This window comes from Trichoderma evansii (assembly GCF_050947405.1).
Source record: "Trichoderma evansii strain SZMC 28006 chromosome Unknown GGI43scaffold_8, whole genome shotgun sequence".
Classification (NCBI taxonomy): domain Eukaryota; kingdom Fungi; phylum Ascomycota; class Sordariomycetes; order Hypocreales; family Hypocreaceae; genus Trichoderma; species Trichoderma evansii.
The window spans coordinates 1,191,958-1,216,600 of NW_028145198.1; the positions used below are offsets into that span (position 1 = coordinate 1,191,958).

At 47.2% G+C, this 24,643-nt stretch overlaps 8 protein-coding genes across 8 annotated transcripts; 1 reads left to right on the forward strand and 7 right to left on the reverse strand.

Annotated features, from left to right (window-relative positions):
• Positions 1-177: 177 nt before the first annotated feature.
• On the forward strand, positions 178-2,154 carry GGI43DRAFT_366512 (CCR4-NOT core DEDD family RNase subunit POP2). The gene is made up of 2 exons (XM_083202470.1): positions 178-820; positions 951-2,154. The coding sequence occupies exons 1-2, from the start codon at positions 362-364 to the stop codon at positions 1,959-1,961; spliced, it is 1,470 nt and encodes a 489-aa protein (XP_083061435.1). The 5' UTR covers positions 178-361; the 3' UTR covers positions 1,962-2,154.
• Positions 2,155-2,751: 597 nt separating this feature from the next.
• GGI43DRAFT_403824 (glucose-induced degradation complex subunit FYV10) lies at positions 2,752-4,625 on the reverse strand. The gene is made up of 3 exons (XM_083205837.1): positions 4,369-4,625; positions 3,768-4,307; positions 2,752-3,705 (listed from the first exon to the last, which is right to left on the reverse strand). The coding sequence occupies exons 1-3, from the start codon at positions 4,417-4,419 to the stop codon at positions 3,070-3,072; spliced, it is 1,227 nt and encodes a 408-aa protein (XP_083061436.1). The 5' UTR covers positions 4,420-4,625; the 3' UTR covers positions 2,752-3,069.
• A 604-nt stretch (positions 4,626-5,229) lies between these two features.
• On the reverse strand, positions 5,230-5,775 carry GGI43DRAFT_383347 (uncharacterized protein; the record flags this gene model as incomplete). Its single annotated transcript, XM_083203373.1, has 1 exon — positions 5,230-5,775. The coding sequence occupies one exon, from the start codon at positions 5,773-5,775 to the stop codon at positions 5,230-5,232; it is 546 nt and encodes a 181-aa protein (XP_083061437.1).
• Positions 5,776-8,349: 2,574 nt separating this feature from the next.
• GGI43DRAFT_383348 (metallophosphoesterase family protein) lies at positions 8,350-9,744 on the reverse strand (the record flags this gene model as incomplete). The annotated part of the gene is made up of 2 exons (XM_083203374.1): positions 8,350-9,506; positions 9,570-9,744. The coding sequence occupies 2 exons, from the start codon at positions 9,742-9,744 to the stop codon at positions 8,350-8,352; spliced, it is 1,332 nt and encodes a 443-aa protein (XP_083061438.1).
• Positions 9,745-10,656: 912 nt separating this feature from the next.
• On the reverse strand, positions 10,657-11,790 carry GGI43DRAFT_433775 (alpha/beta fold hydrolase; the record flags this gene model as incomplete). Its single annotated transcript, XM_083209792.1, has 2 exons — positions 10,657-11,524; positions 11,613-11,790. 2 exons carry the CDS (start codon positions 11,788-11,790, stop codon positions 10,800-10,802), a joined length of 903 nt encoding a protein of 300 aa, XP_083061439.1. The 3' UTR covers positions 10,657-10,799.
• Positions 11,791-13,478: 1,688 nt separating this feature from the next.
• Positions 13,479-15,246, reverse strand: GGI43DRAFT_403827 (uncharacterized protein). The gene has a single exon (XM_083205838.1). It carries the CDS (start codon positions 15,095-15,097, stop codon positions 13,868-13,870), a length of 1,230 nt encoding a protein of 409 aa, XP_083061440.1. The 5' UTR covers positions 15,098-15,246; the 3' UTR covers positions 13,479-13,867.
• Positions 15,247-15,873: 627 nt separating this feature from the next.
• On the reverse strand, positions 15,874-18,941 carry GGI43DRAFT_366604 (dehydrogenase E1 component-domain-containing protein). The gene is made up of 5 exons (XM_083202472.1): positions 17,857-18,941; positions 17,193-17,782; positions 16,751-17,113; positions 16,335-16,683; positions 15,874-16,268 (listed from the first exon to the last, which is right to left on the reverse strand). Exons 1-5 carry the CDS (start codon positions 18,319-18,321, stop codon positions 16,029-16,031), a joined length of 2,007 nt encoding a protein of 668 aa, XP_083061441.1. The 5' UTR covers positions 18,322-18,941; the 3' UTR covers positions 15,874-16,028.
• A 2,881-nt stretch (positions 18,942-21,822) lies between these two features.
• GGI43DRAFT_403834 (Mn(2+) transporter ATX2) lies at positions 21,823-23,827 on the reverse strand. The gene is made up of 4 exons (XM_083205839.1): positions 23,507-23,827; positions 23,428-23,444; positions 22,362-23,366; positions 21,823-22,299 (listed from the first exon to the last, which is right to left on the reverse strand). Exons 1-4 carry the CDS (start codon positions 23,537-23,539, stop codon positions 22,116-22,118), a joined length of 1,239 nt encoding a protein of 412 aa, XP_083061442.1. The 5' UTR covers positions 23,540-23,827; the 3' UTR covers positions 21,823-22,115.
• Positions 23,828-24,643: the final 816 nt, after the last annotated feature.

A 24,643-nucleotide genomic window follows, 5' to 3' on the forward strand; every position in this document is an offset into this window, starting at 1 on the left:
TATCGCCAAGACCCTTATCGCTCCGACGACGCTCCCCGTCTCGAGCCAGCGTCTCGCCATTGACTCGAGAGTTGACAGCCGCAGAGGCGAGAACAACAGCCCTTGTTTGCGCCCACAGCCCTCTTCGTACCCAATGCCAGCCCGAAGAGGCCGTGGAGATTCAGGACCTCGCCCCCCTTCGTCACGTTAGAGACAGCTCTCGATCACCCCGCGATATCGAGGAGGACACTTCAACCGTCTGCCCTTCCATCATCAACTCCCCTCGTCCTTCGTTCCGACTGGGCCTCCTCCATACTCGTTCAATCCCGATCCTGGGATTCCACCCTTTGGCCAGTTCCAACCGCCCTTTCCTCTCAATCCCATGCCACCACAGCTCCGGGCCTTCGGCGGCGGGCCCGGCGTCGGCGCGCCATTCCACCAGCCTGGATTCCCTTCTCACGGCCAGCCGCAGGGAGGGCCCCTGGGGGCTAATCAGTATCTCAATGCCAACGCCCAGCTGAATCCATTCACGCCGAATAACATCAACTCTTTCAACGCTGCTGCCCTCAATGGCGCTGGTGGCTTCCCAGACACGGGCTTCGGCAGCCAGAGCGCAAGGATGGGGTTTGCGCATGGGCCGGGCGCGGCCGCTGCTCTGCAACAACAGCAGCAACAGCAGCAGCACGGCGGCCAGATGCAGCACAATTCCTTAATGGACCATCCTACGATGCGGACGCAGCAATCAAATAAGGGCAGGATACGCGAAGTCTGGAAACACAACCTGGAAGAGGAGATGGCTGTGCTGAGAGACATCATTGATAAATATCCTTACATTGCTATGGTGAGTTCTTGATGACAACTGAAATATGCGAACCAGCAGCCATTGCTATCCCACTGTTTCTCAACGATTGTCTGGCTTTCGATTTCTCTGATACAAGGACCCCGCTAACTCTGAGGGGGGATACTTAAAGGACACGGAGTTTCCTGGTGTTGTATCAAGACCTATGGGCGGTTTCAGAGGAAAGAGCGACTACCATTACCAGTGTCTACGAACGAACGTCGATATGTTGAAGGTCATCCAAATCGGCATTACATTATTCAACGAAGATGGCGAGACACCACCGGCGCGACCCGGCCCCGAGCTGGGACTCAGTGCAGCAACAAGGCGGCATATTGGGCAAGGACCATTCCCTTACTCATGGCAGTTCAACTTCAAATTCTCCCTTAAAGACGACATGTACAATGAGAAGTCGATTGAGTCTCTTCAGCAGGCTGGCATCGACTTCAATCTCCTCGAGCGCGACGGCATCGACCCCCACCAGTTCGCCTCTCTATTAATACCGTCCGGCTTGGTATGTTTCGATAACGTTCGATGGATATCCTTCCACGGCGGCTACGACTTTGGCTACCTCACAAAGCTGCTCATCTGCATGCCCCTGCCAAACGACGAGATCGACTTTGACCACAAGATGAAGCTGTACTTCCCCATGACGTATGATGTAAAGCATCTGATGAAATATGCCATCAAACTTCACAACTCAGGGCTCCTTACTCCCAGCGATCCTGGCACCACTGAAATCCTGCAGAAGTTTGAGCACAAGTCCGGCCTGGAGAATATTGCAGAGACTCTGAAGATTAAGCGAATCGGGTCTGCGCACCAAGCTGGTTCCGACTCTCTTCTTACTGGCAAGGTCTTTTTCCAGATGCGTGACCGGATTTTCAACGGCGAGATTCCCGACGATCATCTCGGCAAAGTCTGGGGACTTGGCATCCCTGATGTTGGCTTGCCCCCATCAATGATGGGCCAGGGTGACCAGAACGGAAACACTCCTAGCACTCCAAATACGGGTCCTGCGCATCTCGCGACAACCCCGGCCCAGAGCCATAATACGAATGGTCTGCCTACAATGGGAGGACCGATGACACCTGGAGGTGGAGGCGGCGTCTTTGGTAATTTTGCATTTGGAGGGAACAGCAGATAGGGTTCTACTGCTAGAGGGTCTCACTCATCTATGTATTGAATGACAGCCCTATTTTCTGTCTCTGTATCTCTTTTGGTTGCATTTTTCTTTTTTAACTTCGACTTTTTTTGGGTCGTTGTGTGTTTTTATAACAGCTTTTATTTTTCAGTCTCATTTTCTTGTCTCTCTTGACTGTTTTTCGGTTTCATCGTGCTCTTTTTACAAACATCAGTAGGCGGCATGATACTTCAATTATCTGCGCCGTCAACTTCGTGCAACAACACAAGTTGAATCGGGAAGAAAGGGGGATGGAATGTGAGGATCGAAAATGGGAAGTGAACGGTGCTCAGACGGGGTATATCACTAATTTCGTCAGAGATCCCTTTGATGGCTTTCTTCTTTAAAAATGCTTTGTCTGACTGACTTCTTTGCTTGCTTTTGTTCTATTGATCTGGTTATTCTCGAATTTAGGATTATTGGGATGGAAAACGCAAAGGGAAACGGGCAAATGGGATTAATAGGGAGGGGAAATCAACAAAAAAGTCATTCTATGGCAAAAACGTGGAGGCAAATGTCAAATGTCAATGCAAGGGAAAGGAGTGGTTGTAGTTTTGACTAGTTGGCAAGGCAAACTCTACGTATACGTTAAATGAGGCTGTAACTCTACAAGGTTGTTTCATTTTCATTTCCTTCTCAAGTTATATCGTGTGAGTTTCGTATTCTGTATAGTATTGCATTGATTCATTGGATTGAGTTCAACGACACTTCGATTCATATCTACTTCTTCCACTTATATAGTGACGTGCAATGACTACACGCCCACAATCAAGCGAACGCAAAACAAGTGAGGATTTCTACAGGACGTGTATACCTATTCAATATCCATATTTCAAAGCAAAACTAGGGCTAAAGTTGAAGAGAAAGAATGCTAAGAATTCCCAGAAAGTCCCACAAAAAGCATTTATGCCGTTAATATGAAGAAACCCCAAGCCAAACTATTCCATAAAGCCAAACTAATCCATTTCCCAATGCCAGAGTAAAAGCTATCATACAAAGAAACACTGAACGAACGAAAATGTGAATTTGATACCCGCATCTCCCACACATACAAAAAGCGAGCGGTGTTTCTTTAAGTAATAAACACCTTCTTGAGGAGGTCCATGGGGTACGTCTGCCCAGTCACCGGGTCCTTAACGTCATTAGGAGACAAGCCCGACTTTCTGGCGTAATCCTCCAGGCGCTCCTTGCCGTACACCCTACCGTTCGGTAGCAAGAACAAGTCGTGTTCGACGTGGCTCTTGGTATGATGTGCGTAGGGGACGTTGCGAGCCAGATCATTGAGCTCAGTGGAGCAGATTGGACAGACGCCGTGGCCCAGCGTGGAAGAAGAGCCCGTCTCGTTGTAGACGTCATCGGCATGGGAGGAATGGCATGCTGGCGTTTTGAGGGCTGATAGTCCTGATGACAAAGCAACGTGGAGCAATGGCACGGACGGTAGTGACAGGAGGCTATTGTGAGTGGTGGTGAATAGGTCGGCGAGTTCGTTCCAGCGAGAACTCTTGTATAAATCGCTATATATACCATATGAGCTGTCGGGAGGGATGGCCAGGAGGCCGCATGCCTGTTTGACTTCCTTGGGGTACGTGCCCCAGTATGGCATGAGGTACTTCCTTGCGTGGGCAATAGCCTCGACAAGTTTCGGCTGCGACTGAGTCCGGATGAGCTCGATGTACTGTTGTAATCGAAGCATAAACTCGAGCTTGCTCTGTAAGGATAGGTCAGTTATCAAGTTCAAAGAGGGGGAGAAAGCATTGTTTCCCAACTCACCTCCATCTTTCGAAGCTCCTTCTTGTTCTCAGTACACCAAGCCAACGCCTCAGCAACACTCCCGTTCAGCAGCGCCTCCCTGATCCGGCTCATTCCGACAAACGTATCGACATCCACCAGATTCTCCATATTCTTCTCGATCGCCAGCTCCTTCGCACTATTATTGTACCCATGCCTCAGCAGGTAATCAGCCAGCAGCCGATCCAGCCTCTTCCTGCTCCAAGCCTCGTACTTGACATCTTCGATGCTGTGCATGGTATACAGCTCATCAAGGTGCTGTATCCGCGCCGCAGTCTGAGTGTGCAGCCGCCCTTCTTCATCAGCGTAGGCACCCAGCTTGCGCTTCACGCCTCGCATGCGGCTTATCATGGCATCCAGGTTCTTCAGCACATCTTGTTGGGAGGCCCGGCCGGAGAGGGCTGCGGTCGCCGAGTCTCGGAGGAGGGTTTTGAGCGTCGAGGTGTCCTTTTCGATGGCGAAATGTGCAGCTCGGAAGTTTTTGCGTAGCAGCTCGTTGGGGAGGCGTAAAAGAGGTTGGTCCTTTTGAAAATATGTTAGCAATCAGGTACCTGTAGGAAAACGCAGAGCTTAGGAGCTTTACCAAGAGCAAGTGGTCGTTGTGTCGGATGCTTGAATTCTCGTGGTCCGTCATCTTGGAAGCCGGGGATGCTGAGTCGAGCTCAGCAGTATATACGTTTTAAACGTTCTTCTGTTATTTATTTGTCAAAAATTGGCACCTATGGCGACGACAGGGCTGGCAAAGTTGGAAGATGCGATCATCAGGTCAGAGAGGATGGTGAAGCGAGGTATGTCGTCGGACTGGGGTGCTCTTATCGATTAGCAGTGATGCAATGTCACTGCTCGGCGCCACACTCGGCTCTGATTCAGGGTAGCTCAGAACGGCAATGCAGCACGCAAGCTATACGAGAAAGCGATTCTCCTCATACGCCACAGATTTTCATAATTTTTCTAAATTTATTACATCTAACATTTTATTCATATTGGAAAATGTAAAGCAATACAGCTCTCTTTGTTTGTGACAAATTTGGCTCACGCGCATCTATTTATATGGAGATGTAGCGGAACACTTACAACAGCGTACGCCACCAAGATGAAGGAGCATAGAAAAAACCAAGAACATTTCAAACTTGTGGCTATTTCTAAGCAGAAATAAAACAAAACAAAACCTTGCTTTTCTGTCCTGCTAACAAGTATGCCCATGTCTTTCCATATATGCGATATGATACCTAAGCTTTCCAAGCTGTAACCCATATTCACTCTTAATTCGCAGTCAAACTGATGCTTCTCCAACATCTTCAATAGATTGCGAGTGGTCTACGCGTGCATGTACCAGCATATGTGTTAGGCGACGCTTTGGAGGAACATTCTCTCCATCTTGAGTATCCTCTCTGGCTCTCTTTCCAGCTTGCTGCCGTTTCAAGATATCGCTAGGAGTGAGCCCCTATCTGAGTTGTTCGTTGATCGTAGAATTGGTGTCGGATGCGATTGTATTTTCCCGAATGTATCGTTCAAACCATTTAAATGACATATCTATAATCTTGACTTGCGAACGTAGCTGTTCCTGGATATTTGAGGGAGCAGCTTCAACAAGAACAGCGAGGTCTTCGAGGATTACCTGGGTTAACTCTGCAGGCGGTTTCACTGTGACAACCGGCATCAGCCATGTAAAATCCTCTGTGTCGTCCTTTGCGGCAGCTATCCATTCGAGGACCTCCCTGTTACCGACTGCCTCCGCAGCCAATCTTATAATTCTCTTTCCGTATTGTGGGAGAACCTTCACTGAGGCTGGTGTGAAAGATGCCTCGATATCCGCCATGAAATCCGCTGTCGTCGTAGTACACTGATCAAGTTTGTCAAGCATGGGTTGTAATTTTTCCATCGCTTGAGAACGGCCAATAGACCGTTCCTCATACGAGGCCATATGAAAGTATCCATTCATATGGTCCTTGGGGGCTGGACCAGAGTCGAAAGTTTTATTCGTCGCCATTGAGCGGATCCAGAATATCAGCGTTGTTTACTGTGCTGCTTAGGTGTGATGTAGGATGTGGATAGGGTATTGATGATGTTGAGATACTGAATGAGCTCAACGCAATGAATTGTAGAAAGAAAACGAGTATAGCGGAATGGTAACACTATATAAGATAAGACGAGTATAAATTTATGAATATAACGTGGTAAAATGCAGAGTACAGATGGAATGCAGCCTATATTAACTGTGACTGTCTCTTTGGGCCCAGTAAAGGCCCTTTGAATACTGTGTTTAAGGGAGAGAAGAAATGTATTCACTTATTCGCTGAATAATTTTCGTGAAATATGACGATTGGATGGCTATTTTTAGAGACCGTTCTACCGACTCCAGCTCCTCTCGTTTCACGCAATTTTTTAAAAGTTTTCGTGTACAACATAAAACTACAAAGTTTAGTCCTATAGATTTTGCTATTTAATAGCGATTTTAGTATGGATTCAACAAGATTCATGTATGGACATTATTTTATTGTAATGAAGACAGTAAGAGGTATTATTATAGTTATGAAAACAGCTAAACGTAGGGCTTCTTGTTATAATTGAGGGATACCCTTCGCTGTTTCTGATGTAAATGCAGCATCCTACGATCTCGTCGATTAAATTCACTGCTATGGTGCCTTGATTAAATAGAGCAAGCTCAAAGAGCCAGAGACGTCGCTATCGTAACACCACAGCCCACAGGACTATATTAGTCTTCAATGGATGCTGCTGGTGGGCGTTTTCAACTTTGTTTTAAAGACATTTTATATAGAAGAGTGTATGACAATAATATTTTGTGAGAAGATGTAACTCTCCACGATAAAATTTGTAACCTCGTCATTTGCAGCTATGAGTTCCTTCAGGACCGCCGTAGAAAAAAGATTTTGTTCTGCTATCGATCCTTCCTAGAGCCGATAATCAATCGAGACTATGTTTTCTCTTTGATTTGCTATATCTTGAACAACTGAGCCGACTTGCCGCCGTGTCTCCGGCTTGCCGCCTTGTCTTCCTCGAAAGGAAGAATTATGGCTAGTGTAAGTAGTTTGTTGATCTGAGAGTAATGGATGAGAGTAAGAACGAGAGGAGAACGTATTATATAGCTGAGAGTCAGCAAATTTATATAATATAGAGTGGAGTAAAGAATTAAACAACGCAACTACTCTGTAACATGGCAAGATGCTTCAGATATTCATCTTGCCAACCCAGGTATCCACTCTTGTACAAAAGAAGTCATTTGTCTCCATGAATAGACAGGAAACCAAAAGGATCTACGGCTTTGGATCCTTGTTCTTGGAGCATTCACATCTTCCTAAATCTATTTCTCTTAAGACACATCTTTATGCAATAGCGCAGCCTCATCAAGAATTGAAAACTAGATACCACTAAAGCGCTCCTATAGCATATACATATAGTATAAAAGTTTTAGGTCTTGTTTATTATAAGCTATGATAGAGGGGCTAGTATATAGCTACCTAATCAACAAACGAAGATATTCTTTTATGTGAATATTGCCGCTTCTTCTCATATTCTATCATGTGATACTATTATTACTATAGATCTATATTTCCTAGATCTATAACTGTTTCTTCTAGATCTATAGCTTCGGACATTCAATTTCAACTCCATAACATACTCTGCGACGTATACGTCGCTCACATGTATATTTCCAGCAATCTGTCATATCTTCATCTCCCAGATCCAGAAAAGTATCATTCAGCATCCCGGTTTCGTTATCAAGTACTCCAGCTGTTCCTAATGTCACGAAATTGCAGCTATTTTGATATTCTTCTACTGCTTCTACTGCTTCAAGTATTATCTAGTGGTTGAATATTTTTATACGTGTGCTGACTGCCTCGTTAAATCACGGCCAGAGTGCTGGATAATAAAACTGGGATGCTGAATAATATTTTCCTTTATTACTAGCAGTAGTAATAGTATAATCTCAGACCCTGCCATTTTCTGATATAATATAAGACACTGTCTTATTGTCTGCAGACACACCTGAAGAAATCATCGGGCTACCTATCCTAGCTTCGCCCTATCCTAGCTTCGCCCGCCCTGCCGATCACTTATAGTTACATTAGTGATTCATTTTCCTGAGCATAGAAGTATTTGTCAAACTCCTAGTTTTACTCATAGAGTACTCTGACGATTTGTAGGCCTTGAGATTCTTAGTCCGATCTTGGATTTGGACAAACGTCGTAGTACTGTCATGTAACAGAGTACGACTGTATCTATGGACTTACGTTTCCAGGAGAGAGAAGGCACGCCAGAAGTAAAATATGCACAGAACAATTTCTATATCTGTATATTTTACAGAGTTATTCTCTTTTACACGGAAAATTTTTCGATTCCACTCCGAATAAAGTATACTTTTTCCATTTACTCACCAGCCCCAAAGAGCAAAGGCATAAGCCAGATGCGTTCAAAGAATTTGTATTCACTCAAGCTGCTACCCGGATATAATTAGAAGACCCTCATTTACCCAATACATTCTAAACAAAAATCGACATTGACCGAATACTACTCTGACACCAAACACTCGGCACTCATTAGTTCAACTCCGGCGGCGCACATTGAGCTTCTTCTGAAAGGCCCCTGACCCTGGCCCCGGAGTAACAATGGAGTAGTTACAAGTCGGGCAGTGTGTCATGTCATCCGGAGTGGCAGGATACCAGTCACTCCCATACGTCGCGTTCAGTGACACAGAGCCCACAACATCGCCGCTCTCCAACCTGATCCACGTCTCTGCCTCCCAGGTGGCGCTGCGAAGAGTCCTGAGGTCTACTTGGACCTGCCGTGACCCACGAATCCAGTTGCCATATCCTCCATATCCGGAATGCTGTCCGAAGCAGAGGTTGACTCCTGTACCCTCAACCGTCATTCCTGGAACCAGACGGTCCCATTTATAACACCAAGTGGCGCCGTGATCATGGCCTGAGAACAAAGCCATCAAGCCAGGTGTAGAAGTAATGGCTTGCATAAAAGGGACGTCCTGTCCGCCATATGCGCATGTCCCATCGTTCCTCCCGTCAGGGCACCATCCTAGTGCTTGAGTAGCAACTGGATAGTCGTCATTGATGCCCGGCTGGTAATGTTGGTCAACACTATTCCGTCCATTCTCCAACTGTAGAGCTTGTGAGGCGTATGTGGGGATGTGCACAAAAGCCAGCGACGGTATGACTCGTCTATACTTTGACCTGAATCGTTGGTTAGTATGCTGAAACCAATTCACGACGCTGGTATCAACCCAGTCTGGCTGGCCGCGCTGGCTTCCGTCTGGATTGAGCTCTCGGAAGTAGAAGCCACCGCGACTATCAAAGAACCAGAGCAAGAGCTCGGGAGCGCAATCTATTTCATTGCATCCTGCTACGTACACTGGCAAGTAGTAGTTGGTAACACCGGCATCTCGTCCAGGAACCATGTTGGTAGTGCGAGCATTCGGCCAGCGCTGCTCTCGCTCCAGGATACCCTCGCCGGATATGTTGAAGTTGTGATCATGGTTGCCATACGTCGATGCCCAGGTCAGGCGCCGTTCAACAAGAGGCTGGACAATCTGGTCGACATATACAGTGCTATTCTCGAGAAAAGTATTCTCTCCGGTGATAAGATCGCCATTCAGGACGACAAGATTGGGAGACTCGCGGTCGAGGATCTTGTTTATAACCACAGCTGAGTTTATGTCCTGCTGAGGGCCCCATGTATCCCATGCGTCTTTATCTGAGATTAGCTACACAGCCCAAATATCACGGCAAAATCAATAGACAATATACTCACTCTCTCCAAAATGAAGATCCTGGAAGATGGATATCTGAAAAGTTCCATTTCTGGTAAAACTAAGCGGTCTTAACGCATAATCATCTCCAGCGCGCTTTTCCTTAGCATGCGTCTTTAAGGGGCTCGGACGAGATGGCACCGCCAACAGCAGCAATAACGACGTCGATAATATCATTCTTGTTTCTTTCTATGCTGTTCGATAATATTCGCTTAACACGAGGAAAAATAAATAACAGCGTTTAAACTTCCGACCCTCTCTCTTATAAGAACCGAATCCAACGAGATCGGGCCTTCTAAGTTTAGGATCCCCAGGAAAGAAGCTTCGGCTTGTGGGAGCCACCTCTTATCACCAGGCAATATTCATGGAATAAGAGTTTCCTAAAAAGAGCCACTAAAGTGTTGAGTTGGGTAGTATCACGGCGGAACAGAAGCGATAAGGGGGAGATGTAGCCCGGTAGTTGCTGCAAATGCCACCCACAGAAATAAATCATCAGACCAACCGGAGTCGTAGCCGTAAAATAATCGGCCGAAAGGTATCATCCTTTTCATGTGAAGAGAGAAGCAGTGGTTACATTTTGGAAGATGACATCCACTCTTATCCAAGGAATGCGCAACGTGCGTCTTTGTCTCGTCTTGACCAGGGATCAGCAGGCTAAATGCAGCGTTTCGTTCGCTGTGGGTTAGTCAGGGTCGCATCGGAGGCTAAGCAGGTACTAGTATCTGTGCGGCAATTACCATTGCAAATCAGGTATCTCTTTATCTAGTTGGCACTTTGTTGCCATGGCAGTGAGCATCTCAAAAATACATTTCAGATAGCTTCTGCTATAATAAATTTTGAATATGCGTATCATCATATATACTATGATGTAATATATTTCTGCCTCCATTCTTAAAGTGCCTCACGAAGTGCCCAGAAAGTAGCTTGGCGGATATCACAGACTCTGACTCCCTTCGCTATACACGGAGCTTCATATCTCTTTCGAAGCAAAATAGCTATTTGGTAGAATCATCTCACAACTCAATTTCTTTACCTAGACATATGCCAATTATTGCCAAAGGAGTATCCATACAATAGATTTCTATTTGTATCATCACCTGAATTCCTTGGATCAGCGGCACCAAAAGGAAGACAATTCTCTAAAATCCGATCAATCCACTATCTCAAAGCAGCGGCACCAAAGTAAAGCAATTCTTCAAAACAGATCAATCCACAGTCTTTAATTCATGATATTAAGGCTCGAAAAATTCGGTTATGCGCTGCTGTAGCCATTCAGGATTCTCATCAGGTGGAAAATGCCCGGCTTGTGGGACAATGTCGAACTGAGTGTTATTGCTCACCGGACCCCAGACAGCTTTTAGAGCAGGGGCAAGACTGGCCTCTCCAGCCAACGCGAGGAAAGGCTGTGTTAATGGCTTTTCATGCAGCGGGTTGAAAAATGCGTTGTCGAGGCCCATGGTTCGAGCCGCAAAGTCACCGTACATGGCCCTGAGACCTCCGGGCTTCTGCAAGCTGTTGACTACACTGTCTATAGCTTCTGCCGGGAATCCGGATATGCCTTTATATGATGCGCGAAAGAAGAATGACAGCACCAGCTCGCGTTCGCGGCCGATCATGAAACCCAAGGCTTCATCTGGAACGGACCATGCAGCAAGTTGCCATATACCATTATATGTATCCCAATTATATTGCGGTGCCCACGCTTGTTCATAGCCAAAGCCAGGCAGCCCGTACTCAACAACACCCAGCGCATCCACTAGCGATGGTCGTGTCATAGCAAGTGCTACGCCAACAGCAGTGCTCTTGTCATGTGAGAACACATGTGCTTTTGTAATGTTAAGGTGATCCAGTAGCCCTGCAATATCAGAAGCCATGGCTTCAGAGGTATAATTATCATCATATGGAATAGTACTATCTCCCATTCCACGGTTATCAGGCGTAATGACAGTATATTTTTCTGCCAGCAATGGGCCAAGTAGACGCCACGAGATTTTTGAATATAACGATTAGTTTCAAAACGGAACCGTACAAGGAGAAGCTTACACTATGCTGCGGATTTCCATGCAAAAGCACCAGCGGCGGTCCTTGACCGGCATAACGGTAGTGTAGAGTAATATTGTTGACCAAGACCCGACCATGTGCCCACTGATCCCAAGCCGGAACCGTGGCCACTGCCGGCTTAGCAAGTAAAACGGCAAACGAGGCGATTGAATACAGCATCATTGTGCGCTATTAAGTATTAGATAGGAGGATAAGCAGTGAAGATAATTACGAAGAGTGAGCGCTTCTGGGCTTATATACTAAGTACAGTACTCTTTTCAAGGATAAAAATAGTCAACTTCACTCATTTTACTTTTTCTACAAAGAGTAATGTTGAAAAAAGGGAATATTCTCGTATTGGACTAATTGCCATTGCTTGAAAAAGGTTCATAGATTCCATATCCTCGGGGCGTATTTGAAATTCTGATTAATGCTACAGGAGAGCCTAAAGAATTGGCCGGGTAAGCGTCCCACTAGAACCCTGGTGAACACTCTTGATACTATTGCACCTGAGGCTCAGCGGAATGGAATAGGGAATGATATCATCCTGAAATTACAGATGCACTTTGCCCTGGTGTGCTGAATCCACACGAGCTTAGTGTAATAGATGACCAATCGTCAGTCGATATGATAGATTTGGCCACAATAGGACGACTAAAGCGATAGCTACACTACGAGTATCAATTCTTGGTATTATCCATAGGCGCTACGAGCGGCAAAAAGGTACAAATTGAATCATTTGCTAGTAATCTTTGTGTATTCAACTAACAATGGAAAACCTCTCCCTAGGATTGAACAGATTTGAATCTACAACAATGTTAAGATCTCAACGATTTGAATTGCTCAAAGATTCTATGACAGGTGAGTATATGTATCTGGTATATGATTGTTTTCACTGACTAAATTCTGCGAATTAGACATAATGATGATACTTAACTATTTGGTATCAAGGAGCAGCGCTCTGACTAAGGATTTGTATAAATCGTAGCTAAACAAGGGTCTTAACGATTTACAAAGATTCCTAGTAGGACTAGTATCGGGCGGATTAAAGATTTGGAACCATTGCTAAGCAGTGAGGTCGGAAAGCTTGGCGGTTGGTAATACTAGTAATACCGTATTCCTCGTATATGCCGACGACCATGAGACTTTCTATTAGAATTTCCCACAAGAAAATATATACACATACCCATGGCAGCCGCTTGGCTTACTTATAAACAGTGGAAAGTTTTTTATCAAAGCTCATAATCGAGACATGTGAGGGAATACAGTACATGTATCTATAAAGCTCAGGCGCAAGTTAAAATCTATGAACGTTATATAAGTATACTTCGTAGTAAGGTGAAACCGTGAAAAGGGAAGAATAGAAGTTGATTTATTATCTTCTTAAACGTTAGGGAGCCAATGGTAACCGTTATTTTTAGTACCGGATGTTGAAAAGTAAAGCGGCCAATGACTGTCCAATGTCTTCTGTAATACTGGGCATTGGCGCAAGTGAGCCATTGCAGATAATGCCATGGACGAAACTCCCAAAAGAGTATATGCTGAGAATACTCACTTTGAACCAACTCACAGAACCTTTGTAAGAGAGTAGCAAAAGGGTATAGATTACCCTTGATGCATTCAACCAGCTAGCTAAATATAGTAGTCTATCGCTAAGACCGGGTAAAGTCTGAATTCACAACACATGTAAGTGTGAATTGTCAACTAGACTGCTATTGCCGCTGGTCATCTTCCGTCTGTAAGTTCCACTTTTGTAATCACGGTTGAAAAGCAACCTGCACAGCTAATATCCCCTTTCATTTGTATCCTGACATGAATACTAACAGGTAGAGAGATCAAGGCCCTTGTTCGCAATAGCCACACACTCGTAGTTTTTCTTTAAAAAATTGTAGTATATATTACTGTATTAACAGCTGGTCATATGGCTATCTCAATGAGTGGCGGTGTCGAACAAACTTGCAGGACAATGAGTGTAATCTTGAGTTTGTCTGTGCGGACCTTTTCCTTGCTCTTGGAAAACTAGCATTACATTGATTTTACATAGCCTATATATTGTGAAGTACTCTATTATCAACCCAACCACTCAGATTGTAAAATAGAGTACAAATTTATGTTTATGATCTTCAGAGGATAGCTATCGCATGTACTGTTAACCATCTGCGAGCCAATCCAGTAACCGCAAGAGTATCAAGTGGTGAATCTTATAGAGCGACACTCACTGAACTTCGTCTTACCATAGACTTGGGGAGCAAGAGACCAATCAATTCTTCTTCGCAGAATCGGCAATCTCCTGCGCCTTTTTGCCCTTCTCCTCAAGCACCTTCTGAATATCTCCCAACGTCTCCTTCAACAGCTTCTCCCCCTCCTCTTTATGCTCCTGCGCAACCCGGCCCATATCCTGCAATTTCGTCAAGATCTCGCTACCTTGAGGTATCTTATCCAAATACTGGTTCAAGGATCCCCAACCGCTCTCGCTGACCTTGTCCCCAATCTTCTCCTTTGCTTGCTTGACGTACTTTTCCAGGTCACCCAAGTCTCCAGACTTGACCGCGTCCCGCACCTTGTCAAAAAGTTCCTTAACATTGCCATTCTTCAGGGCGTCGGCGTTATTCTCTACCAGCTCCTTGACTTTGGGGCTCTTGTCAAGAAGCGGCTTCGCTTCTTCCAAGCCCTTCTTCCATGCTTCCTCGCCGAGCTTCTGTACTTGCTTTGTCTTTTCGTCAATGAGCTCCTTTGCCTTAGCTAAGTTCGCAGCACTGAACCCTCCTGCAAAAATGTCCTTGATCTGGCTCCAAGTCTCATCCACTTGCTTTTTCGCCTCTGGACCGTATTGCTCGCCCATTTGCTTCAGCTGATCGATGTTACCTCCGAGCTTCTCCTTAAGCTGAGGATGATTATCCACCACGTCCGAGAGAGCATCTCCAGTAAGATTAGCAATCTTCTTTGCCAGGTCAGCAAGTGCGTCGTAGGCACGCGATGCAGTTTCAAGACTCAGACCCGACTTGGAGATCTCCTGGAACTTTCTATATGCATCGTTCACAATCTTGTCTGCCTCCTCAGCGTGTTCTTTCCTCACAGTCTCCCAATCTTTGAATGCTGCATCCACGAAGCCACGGCCGCCAGGTATCCATCCAACGTAGGAGTAAGCAAACTGTTTAATGGAATCGACAGCTTGCGATGAGCTAGGAGTGTTCGCCTGCAGCTTCTTCGCCGCTTCTTGGTACTTCTTCTCAGCTTCTTTCACGGCCTTGTTGAGCTTGCTAGCCGTTCGACCAGCAGGTGTGAATGAGTATATCCCGTAGAACAGTGCTGCTCCAGCCACTCCGCCAATGATACCAGCTCCAAGCGATCCACCACCTGCCGCTGTGGCTGATGAGGATGAAGATGTGGAAGAAGTAGACTGGAAACGAATGGGTTGGCGCTTCGGAATGCGTAGAGCAAGTCTGCTCTGGGACAGGGGTAGTCTGGCTGCTGATCTTGTAGAAATCATCTTGGAGGATATGAATATGCAATGGATGTAGAAGAAAAAGAAATTGTAAAGGAAACTTTATAGTAGAGACGGATAGGAGATTCCTAGGTAGATAGGTAAGGTTATATATATAACTTTAATTCTTTTTACCTGAGAAATCTAAACCTAACTCAAATTGCTCTCAATATTATGCCATTGTGACGCAATTGATCAAAGTTTCACGGTCTGGCGAGTCAAAGGTCCCTTCATTTCCAACAATGACGTCAATGATGCTTCTTTGACATGTGGCTACGACTCGCAGTATCCACTCGATCTCTCAGCTTGACCAGAAAAGACAAAACACATCTTGGCAAAAAGCCACTCAATCTTCGGATCAAAACTGGATAGATGGGTATGATTATTCTAATCTAGAGAGGCTATGAAAATAGAATTGGCCCTCTCCCTCCTTGTCGCATCGAATCTACCTCTACCTAATCCTATATTCACTGGTATTATCGCTAGAACTACCATAGGCGCCCAGAATTCCGTCCATGCTGGCGCATCCTATAAAAAAGACCAAAACCAATCTTCTGTCGCATAAAAAAGAGAAAAGGAAGCTCCACGACCCTGTCGTTTTCAAATTGATAAACATCCCCATCTTCATGCCCGTATGTGATGCGATTTCTTCCAGCTATACACGAAGTTCCAAATGATGCAGCAACGCCGTTAAATATGCTTCCCACAAGATCCACGCCGCGATCTATAACCTGAACCGCGCGCCATGTATATAAAAGTCAAAGCGGGCGAGCCAGCCGCTCCAAACAACTTGACTCCGTCATTATTTGAATCCTGCTTGATTCTAGCTTCTCTCTCTCTCTCTCTCTCTCATTGTAAGAGCCAAAAAATAGTTCCCGTCATTACGCCAGCCGAATCAGGTCGCGTTAAAACAAACCGTATAGGGAATATTCACTGATTAATTGTCGTGGAAAAAAGTCATGTTGCCTCCTTGAAGCGGAGCTGTCGACGGGCCGGCGTCCACCATGCTCATGTCTTGAGATGCTTCTCGACCCAAGCCAGCCATTGCCCCTTCACTGCCTCTGTAATCAAATGCCATAGCGCTCATTGGGCGGTCGGGATCGTCTTCGAGGACGCGCTGCTGGAGCGAAAAGGGCCGATCGTAAAGCATCTCTTCCGGAGGAGAGAATGACCAGACCTATTTCAAAATTAGTACTGTTGAAAAAAAGAAACTTATCTGGAGCGTGGATATTGGTAGACTTACCTCCATTACTGTGCGACCTTGCCTGAGCGTCAATGCGACACACTTCTCATCCTCAAAGGCAACTCGCCAAACCGCTTCGCATTGAGCAATCAGCTCACGCACCAGGTGGCCCGTCTTGAGATCCCAAATCTTGACTCTACCGTCGCTTCCTCCACTAACAACTCGAGTGTCGTCGAATTGCAAGCTTGTGACGCTATTGTCATGGGCGGCAAGGCGATGGATAGGGCACATCTTTTCTAGAGACCATACTCTGACTGAACCATCAGAACCACCCGTCACTAGAGTATCACCCCTCATCTGCAGCTGCCCGACAAGAGATGTATGGCCCTGGAGAATAGCAAGGCATTCTCTGCAAGGAGAAAATAATGGTTAGCGATGCGGAACAAGTCATAAGAGAAAATAGCCGAGCAACTTACCCAGTCATGGGGTCCCAGACTCGAACATTAGTATCCAGGCTCCCAGTCGCCACCCTCTTGCCGTCAAATGCAATAGCATAGATCTGGCTAAAATGTCCTTGCAGCGTCTGCAAGCATCGTCCCTCTGAGATGCTCCAAACTCTGGCAAACGTATCGTAGCTTCCGGATACTACAATGTCGCCCTTGATCTCCAGGCACCGTACACTTGACTGGTGTCCGACAAGGACGTTCTTACATAGACCGGTGCGGATATCCCAGATGCGCAGCGTTGTGTCTCGAGAACCAGAAATGGCGGTGTTTTCATCAGCCATCTTCAGACATCGAACGGTCGATGTATGGCCTCGCAGCGTATGTAGACAAGCACTATCATTAGGTTAATAAAGAGAATGAAAAAGGTATTAACAGCGTGCGGAGCTGCTGCTATTCGCAGACACCGACTTACCCAGTCTTCAAGTCCCATACGCGCACATCGCGATCACATCCACCACTGACCATGGTATCCCCCCAGGGCACCATGGCCCAGACTCCCATAACATGGCCTTGCAGAGTCCTCATCGAGTTGCCATCCGTATCGAAAACGTGAATTTTGGCATTGTCGAGTGCGACAATAATGTACTTTTGCGTCAAATGCAAACTGGTAACCACGCCTCCTTCTTGTGTAATGTTGCGGGTGATGCTTGTGCCGCCAGATCTCCAAGCCGCTTCCACCAGGTATCTCTGCTTGAAGTGGGACTTGTATGAACGTATTTTGGGTCTCCTGCTCTCGAAACTCATCGAACTTGAGGCGTGTGATGTGAAGGGGAAGGCTCCCGGGAAGCTACTGGACATTTCGCTATCGACATCGACAGCGTAGGCCGAGGACCGCGTCGTCATGATTGGCGCTGAGGGCGAGACCTCCGACATTCGGCGACCATAATCATGCTTCTCGCAAAGGTTCTTCCACGTCATGTCATCGCTCAGGAGATCTCTCCAACGCTTTGAGACCTGAGACGATCGCGCCAGGACTTTGGGATCGTCAATGAATGATAAAATCTGTATATTTTGTCAGCAGGAGAGAAGAGTCAATACAAAGGAAGCAGAATACTGCAATATATGCAGATTCGTACCCGCAAACATAGCTCGTCCGGAAGACTGGTAAATGGATCCTTCTTCAACAATGGGCTGACAAATTGGTGAACAAAGCTAAGCTGCTGGCTCGTGCAGAGATTCAACAAATCGGCCAAGATTCTGGTCCGCTGAGGGCCAGAGGAGTTCTGAAAATGCTGTCGGACCTTGGCCAAGAAAAAGTCTTCGTCATCGGCGGCATTGCTCCAGTCTGGTTGGCAGTGTGCAGGTCCAGGAGACGCGGCTGGAGTCGGGGGGTCGGGAGCCGATCCCGTCAGCTGTTGGTCGAAATCAGCAGCCGGCGTAGGCATGTTAGGCGTAGGCGGCCCTCTCAACTGGCGACTCTGCTGTGGCAGTTTCTCGACTCTCTGGTGTAATAACGAGTTGTTGGTATTAAGTGTCAATTCTTCACTCAGCAAACTTCCTCTTCTCTCGGAAAAGCTCATTGGTCTGTTAAAGCCAGCCATGGTTGCCCAGGCGATAGGGTCGCTCGAAGAAAACGTTGAGAGAAGTATGCGATATCAAGGTATACAGTTCAAATAGTCGTGGGCTCGACAAGGCTTTGGTGAGCAACAAGGACTGGGTGCGTATGGCAAATATCGAGTTGGACAAAAAAAACAAAAAGAGGGCCCTGGCCTGGTCTAGCCTGATGATGGGCGAATATTAGCTTATAGATGCTTTTGTTTGACTACACATGGACGCAGATGCTTTCTCTCGGGAATGAGGTGTATTGGATAGAGTGATTGTCGTGCTTGTTGCTGAGGTATTCAAGGACGCATTATTGGTATATTAAATCCAAAGCAGCACAGCCAACATCAAAGGGTGCTGGAACAGGGAGGATTCTGGAGGGAGAGCGGAGAAAATGGTGCAGGAAAAGAATCCAGAAAAGAAGTAGAAGAGAAGAGAAAAAGAAGAGTAAGCATACAGGTAGTTTAGGACATGGGTCGGCCTCCTAAACGGCGCTGGAAGAGGCGGCCCAGAGGGTCCAAAAAGTCCAAAATGGGATGAAGCGAGTGGAAGTCTCCGATTACCAAGGGCGAATGAGAATCGTCGAAGACGTGTCGCGCGTTTCGGGGCGACTCCCTGGAGCTGCGGTCTGGATGACGGAGCAGTGACTGGCGGTGCCGAATATCGAAGGGATGATGGATGAGATGGATTGGTGGATTCGCTGGTCGACCGCCTTAGAAGGAGAACAAATCCCTGGTTCCTGATCTGCTTCGGCAGGCTCCGTATCTGGGTGTTTCGGGCAAGAAGAGCCGAGGGCGTTGCGCGCGCCGTTGGTTTGTGGTTTGCGGCGTCGAGTCGTAGAGCGGCTGGAAAGAGGAGCGTCTGGGCTTTGTCGGGGCGAAGTTCTCGTCGGGTCAGTCGAGGTCAGAGGTATGGCGATTCAGGGCAATCGGTCAGCGAGGTGAGCGGGAGTGCGAGGAGGAGCAGCGCTGGAAATGGAGGAAAGCGGGTGCCGCTTGGCGCTGGGGGTCTGCTGGAGACTAAGCTGGAGTGGATGGGCAGGGTCATGTCATGTAGTACGGGCATGTGTACTTGCGACGGGCGGGGCGGCACTGCGACCCTGCCCGTATAGCACATGTACCGCCCCTACCGGCGCTACTGGGCCGGTACGTACTCTACCTGGCCCCAGGTGGTGAGGTGTGGAACGGCACGAGCGTGAGAGCATTTGATCGTTTGTCAGGCGGTCGCAGGTACCTGGGCATGGTATCCTGTCGTAGTGCGCCGCGTACCGATCTGCCGGGCGCCACCGCGATTTGCAGGAGGCGCGGTACGCAGCTCGCTAACAGCCGCCGCCAGCACGCAACAGCACCCTGGCGCTGGAGGTGGGTGTCCACCTGCGTGCGCTGCGATCCGCCTCGTCAGGCGCTGGCTGGAGATGCCGGAGCCACAGGAGGGGCGCCTGGGGCCTTTCTGGGCACATCGTCATCAGCAGCAAAAGGCTTGACATAGTGCTTGTTGGTTTTCCATGTTAGTGCCAGCTTGACGGCGCTGGAGTGTATACGAAGACAAAGTAGCAGTACCTGCCAGCCGGGGCGCTCCTAGCGGCACTGTGGCCCTTGAGACAGCGGCTGCGCTGCCCGCATGCGGCGCCTCAACTGACTGGCACTGGCTAACGGCTCGCTGGCCACGGTGGAGGCGGGGGACATGCCCTTGCAGCAGCCGCCGCCTTGACGCTGCACTGACGGAGCAGCAGTTTTGGCGCTACGGAGTACCCGGCATCAGAACCAGAGCCAGTTTTGTGTGTCTGCACCTGTGCAACGGCTGAACAAGGAGGCTTTTCTTGATGCGTCGTGTATCGGGTCTGGTCCCACCGAGCCCCTCTCCCGTCAGGCCTCTACACTACAAGCAGCATGTACTGCAAAATACAGACTCAGTGCCGAACCCTCGTGTGCGAATAAGCGGTGCGCACCCAAAACCTGGTCACCAGACTATGTTATACATGATGGATTATACCGAATATTGCTCTCCGCATTGCCCAATGCCGCTTCAAGCGCCCGTGTCTAACAGCTGTGCAAGACAATAAAAGGTGCACGTTTGCGATGTGTATGCTCTTTACTGGCTGGGCTGCGAATCGCATACAGGGCAGCTGAGACGGCGTGTAAGTAGCACTACTGGGCGGCAAGCAGCTGGTCAGGATCGGACTTGGTCTACACTATTGGTTTTCCATACTTATAGCGCATACCTGGTTGAAAAGCTTAAAATAATAAACAAGCTGAGAATCAGTATCAATGTACGTTTTACAAAAAGTTACAGCTCTCACCAGCGGCTGGATCTCGGCCGATCGTCATATTCAAGGGGCAGCCGCTGCTGACTGTGCTTCGCAAAAAGCTTCGCCCGTCTATCCTTTCCATTCCGGCCCGCAGTGTGAAATACACGCTGGAATGTAATACGTATAAGAGAGCAAATTGACTGGCCATGTCGCTCTGCGGAGCACAGCCTTAGCTAGGCAATCCAAGCCCTTCGTTTTAGGAAGCTCATTGTACACATGCGACTCACCGGTGCAGATAGAAGCAAGTACATACACGCAGCAGTGGCCTCATCTGACCGCTGCGTCCTGCGTTCATGGTTGCACAGTAAACAGCACATGTTAGTGCGAAATATGGATGTGCGTATGCCCAACTTTTTCTGCTAAAGATGTTGTGATTTCTACCTATTAGACCATGCATTCTTTACCAAGATTCTTCAACAATGAGGGAGGCGCAGTATTGGATGCCCTACCCCTGGTCTGACAAATCCGATATTCCCAAGCAGTGGCACCACGTACATGGGACTGCATTCTCCATCTCCATCCAACGTGGCGTCGTTTCACTTGCAGCCGTCTGCGCTTGCAGTGGTAAATATCCATTCATTTATTTTGGGACATGCCAGTATTACTATTACTGCTAGTAGTATTACCATCAGCAGCATCAGCATCGGCATCGGTCTCTCAAATGACCCCTTCAAATAACGGGGCTTCCGATCGAACCCATATTGATTTTTTTTTTCTTGGCGTTTTTAAGTTAAAAAAAGCAATCGTTTGTTTCGCAAGGGATCCTTCCTCATCCAAGCTTGTTTCACATTGATTCCCACCTGGTTACAGAAACTGGAGATCCCCTCTCCTCTCACAACGTTACCTGCGGCGCATCTTATAAAAAAATGGAAAAATTACTCCGGATAATATTGCTGCTCCTTTGTGTTACGTCATTTCCCGATGAGCCAATCTAGACTGCTGTTTGTGCTGTATTGACCCGTTGTTGGGCATTAATCTGATCTTGGCGCCATGAAGTAGAGTATAATGTACGGAGTACCTCTCTTTTAATGAGTGGCGTGTTGTGCACTGGATTTGCTAGCTCGCCAGCACTACATACATCTGATATGCGTATGCCGAAGGCCACAAAATGAACATGCATACACAAATGAGAATGAGAACAGCAAAGTTATATACATCATGCATATAGTAGAGGCTGTAGATGTAGTAGAGGTAATAGAAACAGTTAATTCAATTAACAAAAGTACCAATGCTTTTTTGTCCTATGCCGGACATCGTCTATCGTGCTCTATGTAATTATATGCTGCGCATGATAAGCCATCAAAGCGACCAACTATGTCAACCTTCGAAGAAATAACTCTATAACTATCCGCAAACCCGTCTACATCTGCAGTAGATCATCCCGTAGTAAATGCTGTTTTAGAATAAAAGAAATTGAAACACCCCCTCTCTGCTGGGTACGTTTGATGTGCAGTATATGTATGTAAATCATATTCAGCGGGACCTCTAGTGGCCAAGTTGCGCGAGAAGTGGAATCCCCATACCCACAACCGTGGCAATCGTGTCTCGCATTTGAGGGCCCTTTGGCTTTCGCTGATTTGCAGAGTTTCCCTCTGAGTAGCCATTCATGCCGGAGCCGTGTTCGTGGCTATGAGCGGTGTCCTCCTGCATAGCATGCATCGCAACATACCTGTATATACAGTTAGTTTACTGGGATTATCAACCTTGGAGGCCATGGCAATATGAACTTACAAGAATGTTCCTCCTGAGAACAGCAGTAGCATACCCGTCCACCATTGACCTGAATTGCCCTGCAAATGATCGCCGCCAAGCAGCGTAATCATGATCCAGGTTGAAAAAGCACCAACAGGTGCGGCCAAACTGAATATCACCAAATGGCCCCGAGCTGCCCGCTTTGATAGTCCTTGCTTGAGCAGCACTGAGGTCAATCCAAAGGCGGCGGGGGCCTTGTGAATCATGATGGCAATAAAAATGACGAAGCCCAGTCGCATATTAGATGATGTTGCTGAAGCTCCCATGGCGATACCGTCGGCTGCGGCGTGGATCACCAATCCAGTGGTTGTTGCCAAGCTACGCGCTTTTCGAGGGGTCGGCGCCAAGGAGTTCAAGAAACCATCCGCCTCTTCGTCAATGGACGCTGTATCGCCCCCTCCAAGATCGTCCAAGCTCATGTGGCGAGTCTCTGGTCCAGCCCGCAGGCTCTCAGTGGCATGTCTGGGAAGTCTGTCGATAAGGAACATCAGAATAAAGCCAGCAATCATGGAGAATCCAATTTCCAGCGTTGGAACCTCATGACTATGCGCGTGCTCTGTTTCGGTTTCTTTGTGTTCATGTTCTTCCTGCTCCTGCGGTTGCTTGGGTGGCTCCTGCGGTTGCTCTTCTCCATCATCTTGTCTTTTTACAACTTCATAGCTCTGTGAGACTTCGATTCGTGGTGAAATGCTAGCCAAGTCGCTGCTTTGTATCGTATCTCGGGGGGCGGCAGTCCGCACAACGGGGAATGTTTCGATAATATCTCGAGGTTCGATTCCAAGGGCCCATGGTGATCTTCGCACCAGGCTTCGTACTTTGTGAAGATGAGAGGCTTCTGCGGGCGTAACTGCAGTTTCAATGCCCTCGGGTATAATAACTATAAGAGATGTTCCAACCAACACGCCAACTCCAATGCTAGATATTAATCGAAGCTGTGACTGTGAAAGTGTCATCGATAATGGCAGGGCTCCAGCGAGGAACGAACTGTTTCATTGTTAGCTGGGTGTGTCTTTGGTATTAACCGTTCGATATAGGTGTTGCGTACGCCACTGCCATGACAATCTGAAACATCCAAAGTCAGCATAACGAACAGTCCGAATCTGTTATAGAGCATGCAGTCTTACGCATAGGCCAACGAGTAAGAGTAGGCCGCCCATGATGGATCGCTAGTCGAAGCCGGCGCAAACTCAACTTCTTTCGTACAAATAGGGGAACTTTGTTGCTGCCGGGGTCATCTGCGCGGCATGGCCTCCGGGACCAGAGCTCGCCTCTCGCTGCACAGACTGAGGTCCAGGCAGTGGAGCGCAAGGCGTTTGAGACTCTCGACGCTGAAAAGCAGGGCGTGTTGGATCGGGCGAATCGCGAGGATGCGGAAAGAGGCGACGTAGCAGAGACGTCGAGCTTTTTGGCGTTGCGATTCTGTGCACAGGGCGATTGATTGGTTCAGATCCTCCAATTCGTGTCCTAAAACCACCCCGGTCAGACGAAGCCACAAAGGGGCCCACACCCCTCGTGCTGCTAAAGATTATTGTTATGGGCCCTAAACGTTTAATTTCCAGGGCGCTTAAGCGATAGAGCTGGAGATAATGATAATGAAGAACCTCTTCTCAGTGTCACTTGCATTGGAAAATAGTTTCTCGCAGTCAATCAGTACTATAATAGTATATCTTCCTTCATGCTAGTATGAACTGAAGAGGATGCACCTTTGAAATCCATGTGGCATTGCATAGTCGCTTGTAAAGGACTATTTTTAGAGACTAGCTCTAGAAACGGTATGAGTTACGCGAAGTCGAGAACAATACCTCTACTAGGAATCCATCTGATGCTTGTTCTAAAAAGATTAGAACCTGAAATATGATTAAAATTGAGTAATAAAATTATTAGTCAATGATCGTTACAAATACGCAGTTGGTTTCTTGGACTGTTGACACAATGTTCCAGAGCATCATCTTATGGAAATGCATAAGAAATTCACGGTGAATCTCCGCGGCAATGGACTAACATATTCCTGCCTATTACTTAGGTATTCATATTGAGAGAATTAATAATTGACAAGTCACATATAGTATAGATTTGAAATTGCGAATACGCTTAAGCGTTTTCGCAATTTCTTCATGGTGCCATCTCAGACACCTCGAACGCTTAGATGCTTCGAAGTAGGCGTAGACAGAATCTAATACGTTGTCATCACATGCTTCTTCTCTTTCAGATTACAAACCCAAACAAAAATCCTTCCAGCACATGTTCTTTTTTTTCGGTAT